This window comes from Diadema antillarum, unplaced genomic scaffold (genome assembly GCF_040938485.1).
Source record: "Diadema antillarum isolate AM-2024a unplaced genomic scaffold, OU_Dant_1.0 seq00000203_RagTag, whole genome shotgun sequence".
Classification (NCBI taxonomy): Eukaryota; Metazoa; Echinodermata; class Echinoidea; order Diadematoida; family Diadematidae; genus Diadema; species Diadema antillarum.
Genome location: NW_027271262.1, coordinates 285367 through 296673, shown reverse-complemented (window position 1 = coordinate 296673; position 11307 = coordinate 285367). Strand labels below are relative to the sequence as shown.

The following is an 11307-nucleotide window of genomic DNA, read 5'->3' as shown; positions in this document are numbered from 1 at the left end:
GCGCGAAATCAGCCAAGTGTCCTGACCATTAAGTTTGCTTGTTCGCTCTTACACAACATAGCGACCCTGAAAAAAAAAGGAGAGAGAAAGAAAACATCTGCCAAGTCGTGCCAACTTCCAGTCAATTCATGCCAGGCCGAAATACAGTCTAGCCGTCAGCGCAGCAGCATTCATCTGTAAAGGAATATCGTGTGGATCGCGAGTCGTTATCACGTCCTGCATTTCAATCGATTTTTTTTTTTAATATTTTGGATGCAATTTTTTCATATTTTCAAAGCCAATGGACCAGTGAAATCATTTTAGGGGTAAAGAGGGAGGGAAGAGAGAGAGTAAAGTAGTTCCCTCGTAACTGACCTAAACTTTCAGCAAGCGGTCTGGAATCTGCTTACGAGGGGTGATCATGGGCTCGCGTCATTTGAAGTTCATCATATACGGAACAGCTCTTCTACTCTGCTTGGTGAGTGTTGGTAAATCTTCCATGTAGTATGCTCATACATCTTTAATCGCCAAGAGATTGATTGTGATCTTAACATACCAATATCAACAACTAGTGGATAGTTTGTCAACCCGTAATTTCATTATCATATCATTCAGTTTTCTTCTATGTACCGGTAGCACCGTACCCCTACTCCATATCCACGAGCTATAGGGGAGATTAGGAAGAAACTGAATGAATGAACTTTTGTTATTTCGTTGTAAATGAGTAAACATATAATTGTAGTATCCATGTTTGATGCTATTTTTGATACTATTTTGATACTATATTTGAGAGGTGATCAATGCAGTTGACTCAGAGGTTCCGAACGTGTTAGAAAAAGTACATGGTTACTCGGTGAAACAGAGGCCTTTGCCTACCTCAAAGAAATTAATTGATTGTTGTTCCCTTGGGCCAAAGCCAGCATTTCAGATCAGCGGTTATTGATACGGGCCATCATAACGCTGTTGCGTCGCAATCTATTTGCAGAACATTTGACATATTGGACAGTAAATTGGCAACGCATGATGTCAAGCTTAACTTGCACTCCATCAACCAACGCTTAAAGGGAAAATCCGCGTTCAAGTTCACGTTTACATGGAAAAAAATCGTAAAGGACAGTGAAAATTGACACCATAGCCATACAGTTCTCACTCTGTTTTGTACATGGTCTATAATTATGTTTTCTTTCGGTTGTGTGTGTGTGTGGTTTTCTTTTCGGAGGGGGGGGGGATTAGTATTTAGTGTTCATTATTTCCCCATAAAAAAGGTAATCGCCATTAAATGTTTTGAATTCATAATTGTAGAGGAAAATATGATTTCGTTCTGCAAAGTCACTTCAATCTGAAATTCGGTGAAGATACACCGTAATTATGTCATTAAGTCAATGGGGAAAATTGAGACGAAATGATTTTTATGATAATCCAATAATCTAATTCAGAAAACGTCATGCCATCAATAGAGCTGTTTTGAGAAAAAGGAAACATATAAAGATACGCATTTCCATAATTTCGTTATCTTTTGCCCCATTTTGATTAGATTTCCTTTCTCTATATATAGTGTCCGCTTTTATTGTCTTTATCAATGTAGATTATTATGACATAAGCTCCCTAGTGACATTTATTACCATTTGTCTTTCATACACACAAAAAGAGTATAATATTCATCAATGAGATCATCTCTCTCTCTCTTTCTCTCTCTGAATACACACAAACATATGCACATATAATATACATACATAAATACATACATACATACATACATACATGTACGTGTATATATATATATATATATATATATATATATATATATATATATTAGATATTTGAATACAATGTAACTGTGTGTTCCACATTCTAAATGTAAATTCATTTATTTATTCATTTATGTTTGGGGGAGGGTGCTCGTGTGCGTGTGTGTATACAAGTAAAAGAGAGACGCAAACTGAAAAAGTTCAGTTGTCAGTGCGGTTATTGAAACGAACACAAATCTATAGTATAGGCTTTATTAAATCTCAAAACAAAGCCTTCGGGTCTATCAGAATGATCGTTAAATGGGAAAATGTTTATTTAAATTGCTTTGTCTTTCATTGACGATTATTATCAATTTCAATTGATGTGATATTACCATGTATATTGTTCGTGTTATTTTTATTTTTTTTGGCACATTGTTTATAAGGTAAAAGAACCTGTATTATTATTTCTTATGTTACATTCATGTACGAGAAGTATGAAAATGAATAAATGAAAAATGAAATTATTAAAGTGGAAGTGCTGGTGTACTCCTGTGATGGTGGTTTACTTAAAGGGAAACGTTCGTTGTATATGTAAAGTAGCGCTCACAGCCCAACTCTTTGTAAACAAAATACAAAGGGGGATTTTGTAATTACTGTATAAAGCTCTGGAATATAATCATATAGGAGGCCTACATAATAAGAAACATATACAGTAAAACCTGTCTATAGCGACCATCAAAGGGAAAATGGAAAAAGTGACCGTTATAGACAGGTGGCCGCTATAGACAGGTTATCCAACTTTGTGTGCACTGCCTACATGATTGTACATGTACCATCGTTGCACACGTCAACTTACACATACATGTACATACGTTTGCACACGTGTGCTTCATGCATTGAGCAATGCCGGTATTTATGAAATTGTTGTACATTAGCATTTGTACAGTCGTGCAGTGTTATAACTGAATGAGTTATGAATGCAGTGATGGCGATCACTGAACGTTGCCTAGGAATAACTGACACAGCTACAAAGGAAAAAAACACCCTGAATTATTGGCTCGGCTACGGCTCCACGATCATCGGGTCTGTGGCCGCTATAGACAGGTTACAATCTACTGCGGGAAAGAAACTTTGTGGCCGCTGGCCGCGTCAGACAGGTGGTCACTAAACACAGTGTCTTTAACAGGGCTTTTCCCTCGGGGAAATTTTTTAGTGGCCGCTAGAGACAGGTGGCCTCTAAGGGAGGTTTGACTGTATATACTTCGACAAATCTCTGTATGAGATTGTTTGCTTTCTTCCGCTAATATTGATGAAAACTAACTTTGATTTCGTCACAGTTTTTGAGTAAAAATGAACGAAACACATACATTTCACAATCTTTTTTTTTTCACTTTCTGCCTTCTGCCAAAGTATAGCAATTTGCACCAAGCAATATTCCTGTAAACTTCCAATGAATCCGTTTCTCTTTAAATTTGACCCCCTCATGCACCCACGCGCATAAACCATACATACTGTAAAACCACAAATATTCGCTGCATGAAATTTTCGCGAATTGCAGCTGGCATTCAATGCAAAGTGTAGGCAAGAACTTTGATTTCTTGAATCTTGGCTTCTCGCGAAATTCGCTGAAATTTCATGCACGCGAAAATGCCTGTTTGAACAGTATAGACTCGAGATACTTATAGGAAGAAAGGGCTACTTCCTTGTGGAGAGACAGCAGTACCTTTAAAGGGATGGTATAGAATATTGGTTGAGATTAGGATTCAGCTTTTAACTTTTTAATGCTTTTGACACTTTAGTTACTTTAAATCAATCTATCAAATGTTAAAGTGGAATCCAAAGTTATTTTGATGAAAATTTGCTTTGAAATGTCTGAGATGTGCAAAAACAAAGTGAAACAAAGAGATCCTGTAACAAAAGGTGGATCCCATATATCGCTTTGTTTCAAATATCTCAGCCATTTCAAAACCAATTATCATAAAATTCTTGAATTCCTCCGTTGCTATATGCTCTTTCATTATTTCATAAGAGGTTTCTCATTATCTTAAAAAAATCATCTTAAAAAAAGATAAATGAAAATGTTGGAAACCGAAGCCCTATCTCAGCCAAAACTATACCATATCTTTAATGCTGAATGTGAGTCGTTGCTCAAAAGGTAGTTATCACTGGCTTTGTTATATAGAGACGGGAAGTCAAAAAGAGCTTTGAGGGGAAACGGGACCAGTGTTTGCTTTGCGACGTTGATTACCGGTAAAATAAGAATACATTGTGGAGACTCTAAAGAAAGTTGTTTAGCCGTAAGCAATCACATTAACTGTATTATCTTTACCGACGCTAGTCACGCATGGATGTGTTATGTCATGATAGCTTTTGTGAACTCGGGTTGTGTAAGCATATAGGTATATATACCTATTTTGCAGGACATCAAGTATTAATGCTTGTGTGATCATCTTAGTAAGATCGCCACGGTTTGAATGTGAGGTACCAGATTTGGAAGTAACCTTAATCCCATTGGCAATATAATTAATGGTCGTTACCTACACCAAACTTTGCTGGGCTATACACTGATGTACATCTTTTTCCAACTCAAATTTGTCTGTAACTTAGGCAGTTTCACCTTTCATTATACCTCCAGATAGGGAAAAAAATAATATCAAATCAATATAAACAAAGAGTCTACAGGGAATTATACCTCAAATAATGATTACGTGGATTCAGTTTTTTTACAATGCAGAAATATTAGAAGAATACACAATCATCACTGACATCCGAGGAAAATCGGACAGCCGTAGCAAAAGGTTGCAGATTTGATTAAATCCCCGTGCACTGTTGTCATCGCTGGATCGGTGAATTCCACATGTCATTTTTACAATTTGTTAGCATAATGAAAGACATTTTGGTGATTTACATTCTTCGGAATGGAGAGGAATAAGGATACGTCTTATTCCAATCGATTTAATGTCAAAATCATGTCAAAATAGGAAATGTAGTAAAGAACAATGCATAGAAGCTAACACTGCCTTAGTGCGTGATTTGAGATGTCATAATCTCTGCCACTGTTGTGGCCGCCACTGATACCACTGATTTGTAGACATATGGGAAACTTTGCAAACCTTTGACTTTCTAAACTCTGATCTTGATTTTTTTATCTAGCATTCTGTTTGTCTACTTTCACTGTATTCATTAAAGATTGAATATGATATGAAACTAAATGATATGGAACAAGCGCCTATACACAGGTATATTTTACTTGTCTCACCAATAAGTGTCACTTTACTTTTCCGCAAGTTGGCTTGTGACCCCACAGGTCCATCCAGGCACGAAGCCCCCTGCAACGGAAGGCGTGGAGATGGTGAGATTGTGACGTAATGGGGATGTCCTCTTATTCATCTCCGCTACATCCCCTCACTCACCTCCGTAACTGTGAACCTAGCCCCCCCCCCCCCCCCCACACACACACTTTAATCGTTCTCACACGCACATGCTCGCAAACGCACACCTGAATCCTGGGTTCAGCATGTAGGTATATTTGTGGCTTTTATAAGATATCTTGAGGATATTAATTGGCCACCAATTTCACAACGCATCGTTATTCCCATGGCCGGCGCCACATTTTCAAAAGTGGCAGGTGGGGGACTACTTCCGGGTTTCATGAGCTAAATTTCTTTAGCTTGACAAGGGTGAAAAGGGTCTTCAGCACATCTTTCTCATTCCACTTCCGAGTTTCTTCAGCTGACAAGTAACAGCCACTACTGTCACTCCAAGGGTGTCAAAACGTGGGGGGGGGGGGGGGGAGGGGTCAAGATGGTGACACTCCATGTATTCTTTTGTACGGGTGCAAAAAAAAAGTGAGGGGTCCAAGCCAGCCCCCCCCCCCCCCCCCCCTTGTCAAACGCGACAATGACTGTGCATGTATACTTTATACTTTGTGTACGTAGTTTGTCACAGTCATTTACCAATCATCCAACCTTGGACTATAGTTATTAGCATACAAAGGAGAGTACACAATCACGTAGATTCAGGAATGTGTTGTTGTTGTTGTTCGTTTGTTTTTTTTCAATGATAACGCAAACAAAGAGGCATGTCCTTGACATGTGCGATTACACTGAAAAGTTATCTGAATGCAACGAAACATGTATACCACTGAACGACTCCACGCCAAATCACCTCAGGGAAAATACTGCGGTAGCAGTCATTCGTGTTATATACAAAAAGTAGTATTACTCCCTTCTTAGAGATGGGAGGACATTGATGTTACATGCCCATTGTGGGGTATGTTTGGGAGTTATGAGTGTGTTCCATGACCTCACAGAACCCTGTCAATGAATAATTAGCAAGAACGAAATAAAAGGTAAAGAAGTGGATGAGAGGCAGTGGTTGAAAAAAAAAAGGATGAGAAAAAATGATGATGAACATACAAGATGAGGTTGACGAAAAGGAGTTCATTAACAAAAATAATAAAACAGGAAGAAAGAGAACAAGATGGAGAAGGAGGAAAAGAAGATGAGGAGGAAGAGAATTGATTGAATAATACTGAAGAAGAAAAAAATTAAAGAAGAAGTAGAAGAAGAAATGGCAGTAGAGGAAAAGAATGTTCAAAAGTGTCTTCAAGAACCCTAACTATGGTTCGTCAATTGCATGTAGCCGTATTGACAAACAAACAGAAAAACAATGGAGAAAGACGACACACGTATAAACTTGAATGATTAAAGCACTCGTTTTCTTGACAAATTGCCCGTAGTCCTTTGATCACTTCGCGGACTCGAAGTGGTGTTTATGCACGTTTATATCCTTCGCCAAACGGATTGACATTAGAAATAAAAGAACTTCCGTATAAATCAGACAAAACAGGCTGAGATGAAATGTGTTCTAATCGAAGACGGTATCAGCGAAAATCTGTCGATGAGGAAAGTTGCTAAATCATGCCATCTCTAGAATAAATCTATTCGTTATTCGTGCGAATGGCAATATTCACTGGAATATTAATTCGTTTTAATCGTATTAAATGAAGGTGCGGAATAAATTCGTTGTTCCGAAGCTTCGTTTTTCCTACAGGTTTCATTTATCAGAAAGTGAAATAATGTTCTTTATTCTAGAAAGGTTAGTTAGTTGGAAAATGAAAAGAGGTTCGTCATTCCGAAGGTGCGCTAATCTGAAAACGAAATATTAAGGTTCGTTATTCCCGTGATTCCGAAAGTTCTTTGTTACGAAGGTTCTATAGTCCGAGATAACTGGCTTCAGATGCTTGCAGGCAGCGGTGTTGTTCATTGGTAGAACCGCCCCCCCCCCCCCCAATAAAATGTGATTGTTGTTGGTTGTACTTTTTAAACCCTAACAAGAAACACCGTCATGGTTTACGCAAACGTACCGCATTTCCGTTCCCCATCATACTTATGCCAAATTTGTCATCTCACCTACTTTTTTGTTGAACTTGTTCGTTTATGCTTGCATTGAGTGCATTAATCTTTTATATGTTATTGTTTCCTTTCCTCCATCGCATCATCAGGAAACGGACCATACCGAAAACCTGCAGTGGCCTTCGATTAATCGAAGCAGGCTTGTTGACGTAACAAGCAAATAACTTTTCCAGCCATATACCAGGGGTTATCTACCATCTCATTCGATGTGATGTGGGTGTGTGTGTGTGTGGGGGGGGGGGGGGGGACTTACGTTGTATGTAAGCAGAAGCGTAAGAAAAGGACGAAGAGGTATAGCTTAAAGGGATCGTATAGTTTTGGTTGAGACCTAACTTCAGGTTTCTAACATTTTTGGGTGAGATAATGAGAAACCTCTTATGATATATGAAAGAGCATGTAATTCTAAGAGGAATTCAACGTTTATTTGATGAAAATTGGTTTTGAAATGGCTGAGATACCCAAAACAGAGCAATCCGAATAAGAAGGTGGGAACACCTTTTATTGCGATCGCTTTGTTTTATATTGTTTTTGGATATCTCAGCCATTCCAAAACCGATTTCCATCAAACAAACTTTGAATTTCTCTTAGAATTGTATGTTCTGTACTATTTCACGAGTGGTTTCTTGATATCCCACAAAAAGTCAAAAGCCCATTCCTCATCTCCACCGATACTGTACCATCTCTTTAAATAAAAGGACAACCACAAACAAACTCAACAAGGTGCCTCGTTCAGAACCAGAAATGCAGAATAAGGACGACCAATTGAGACTCGTAAAAGGCGCCACAAGCTGCCTTCTCGTCTTTTGATAAACAGTGATTGCTATATAGTTTCAATACGTTGTACTCTCACCTTTTGGTCCTATCACATACTCAAAGCTCCTATATAGACATAATTATGCAAGTTTCAACATTGTATACTTCATGCCGACTAAAGCTATAGCGTGCACTTCACGAAAGAACCCCCAACAAACATAAGGGGGTTGTGCCTTTGGCGACCTTGTTTTGTTTTGTTTTTGTTTTGTTGTTTTTTCCTGTCTTTGTTTGTTTGTTGTTGTTTTTCGGCAATATAAATATCAAAATATTATCGACGGATGGGGATGAAATTTTATAAAGGTGATATTCCTGCATTTATTCAATCCTCTTTTTTTATTTTCATTCTATTCTTTTTCAAAACAATACACATGAATATTACAAACGTCAAAATGATATATTTCATGTAGGATAGTATCACAACAGTCATAGAACTCATCTTAAAAGAAAGAAAAACTAGAACTTGTCAAATGTTCCTTGTGTCAATACAGACACAAGGAACAGATGATTAAGTTTTGGCAGTCAGCTGGCAGTGCTCCGTATTTTAGACATTGTTGGAAGGATTGGGAAGTGTGGCCATTTTCAGCATAGGCCCTAATATTTCATGCTTAGCGGTTCCAGGTTTGCGCTCTCCGAGTCCTTCTCTCGTTGCAATATTTGATTTCTTGCTTGATTTCTTCAAATACACGTCTATAATGTGGACTTTTTTTTCAAAGTCTTAATTGCATTTGAAGCAAAAATAAAAGAAAGAAAGAAAAAAAACAGGCCTGGATGTGGCAAAATTATAGTAATCTGTGTAGACATGCCTCAATACAATGACGCTGTGTTCATTCATTCCTATGACTATAGGCCTATCGGTGTTTACTATACGGGTAGAATAAACTAAACCGTGGATATAAAATGCAAATGCTTGGTATGTAGATAAAAAAACAACACCATTCATTTAAACTTTTCAGGACCACCCTTGTCAACATAACACTTATAAAAAGGTAAAGCACACGTATGTTATGTTACCGATGATATGACATCATTGTTGAGTGAATCTTGAGTAACGCTATTATGCATTAATAGTACACGTACCTATACCTGTATACATTAACTCGTGTATGTCTCGCTTCATCCATTCTTTTCTTTTTCACTTTCTCTCATTTTCCATTACAGTGATTCACTCTGTACTTTCGATTCAGCCACTGACACCATCATTTTGAACACTGAAAAAAAAATGACCTCGAATAGCGGTAAATCAGGTATGTCAAACCGATATAAATTCTGCAAATAACATTTATTTGCAGATTTCATATCACTTTCACACACCTGATATACCGCAATTTGGAGTTTTTGTATAGACTCATCTCCGGATTAATCATAGAACCTATAATATGATATACTATATACATTATATACAATAAGTTTTGCTCTGAATAATAAACACTCTTCATTCTTCAATGTTCTTCTATGTTGCCATTTCACACAATGTTGAATTTTTGACGCCATCTTCCACACTTCGAGATTTTATAAGACTGCATCTTGTGTTTTCATTTAGCCTAAATGGATGACTTTCCCAATGAAAAAACAAAAACAAAAAACAGTGGTAATTATGTCACTGTAAGACTGCTTGGACAATTTTGGGTGTATGTGTCGGCCTACTTTAAGACACATTGCGTATACCCTTGTCGTATAGAAATGTGCTTGACATAAATCCAGACTGAAGAGGTAAGGCGCATGAACAAAGGAAAGATAACTGACACCGGCTAGCGTGTTCGGTCAGATCGGATATTGTAAGATCCGACTACCTGCTGCTCGCTGCCCGATATCCGGCAAGACCTGGAAAACACGAATCCAGCATTTCCGGTTCACCTTCACACAGGCACGGACTACCTGTACCTGAACGCAAGACTGCACAACACAATGAACACGAAACCAGTATATTATAACTTTTGCGCTCTTTACTGCCATTTGGTATATAGGCCTATTATACTAAACTACGGAGGCTTAATAGATTCGATGTAGAAAATATCAAGGGACAGTAAGAGGGTTTACTATGTCCGATTCTTACATAACACACTGTACTCTTTAGCTACAATGTCATGTACAACGAGAACTCCCATGTAAGAGTTCCATATTATAAGCTGTGTGCATTCACACCAGGGAGGTGAGACTCACCTCCCTGATAAAAAATAACTATCTCTGTTTTCAGTGTACATTGCTACAACCCCAGAAGGCCTAATGCATCATTCACATTTTAAAAACTGCTCAGATACATGCGTTACAATACTATTCAACAGCGCTGACAGCTGCAATGACGTATAACTGTACAACGATATACGGATCGAAAAGAGTGTTCTTGAATGCAATATATATGTAGGCCATATACATGTACTTGTGCATGTGCATGTAATGTTAATTGTAGTCTTTATTACATGCTGCGTCCTTTGTACATAATCATGTCCAGAAATCTCTATTTAAAATATTTGCTTGTATTTTGCTCTCCGTATAGGTCATGTGTATGTATTTACAAGTACAACGTAAATAAGAACTACTTGAGATGGCATATGCAATAACGCGATCTGTGGTTGTGTTGTTGCTTACTTTCTTTAAAAAAGAAATATAAAAAGACAAAAAGGAAAACACACAATGACCCTGGCTATAGACCTATACCGCGATCATGATTGGTTAAGACCCACTTAAAAGTGAAGATTGTAATAGGAGAATGAATAGATGGTAATGATGACAACGTCAATGACAAGTAATGTGTTGATGATGAAGTTTATATCATAAGAATGATAATGGCCATGATCGATGATGATGACGATGATGATGATGATGATGATGGTGACGAGGAGGAGGATGAGAAAGATTTTATCTTTTATCTGAGAAAAGTTTTTATCGGAGTCCTTGACGGATCTTGAGATGCCCTCACCTTCCAGAGCAATTCACAAATTTTACAAGCTATGCTTTTCTTGTGAATTTCTCTTTTCCATGTAGAGTTACAAATTAAGATTGTATTACTCACTTGTTTATTTATCCAAACCGAAGTTGATATCATTATAGTATTGTATTCATGTACGTTTTGTTGAAACTTAAGTGATTTAAAGTTCCTGAAGATATCAGTACTCATGTAAGCGATATTACTTTGTATTACTTTATATGTGGAAATAAAATCATTTTGAATTGAATTGAATTGAAAAGATGATAGACCTAAGTGGTAATGGTGTTGGTGGTGATGATGATGGGAAACTGTTACCATTATGCAGCCTATAACAACGTCAATATGAGAAGTTCTCGCTGTTTTTTTTTAATCCTTGATATTGTTGTATGCATCAACAAACTGACTGTTTGGTAAATGTTGGCTCTCTTTTTATTCTCTCCTC

General features: G+C 37.5%; 1 protein-coding gene across 1 annotated transcript in view; it reads left to right on the top strand.

Annotated features, from left to right (window-relative positions):
- Positions 1-331: 331 nt before the first annotated feature.
- LOC139728847 (apolipoprotein(a)-like) overlaps positions 332-11307 on the top strand; it is a 69151-nt gene continuing 58175 nt past the window's right edge. The window contains exon 1 of the mRNA XM_071639787.1: positions 332-457. Within this exon, the coding sequence (XP_071495888.1) occupies positions 401-457 (57 nt within the window). The 5' untranslated portion in view covers positions 332-400. The remainder of the gene's footprint in view (positions 458-11307) is intronic.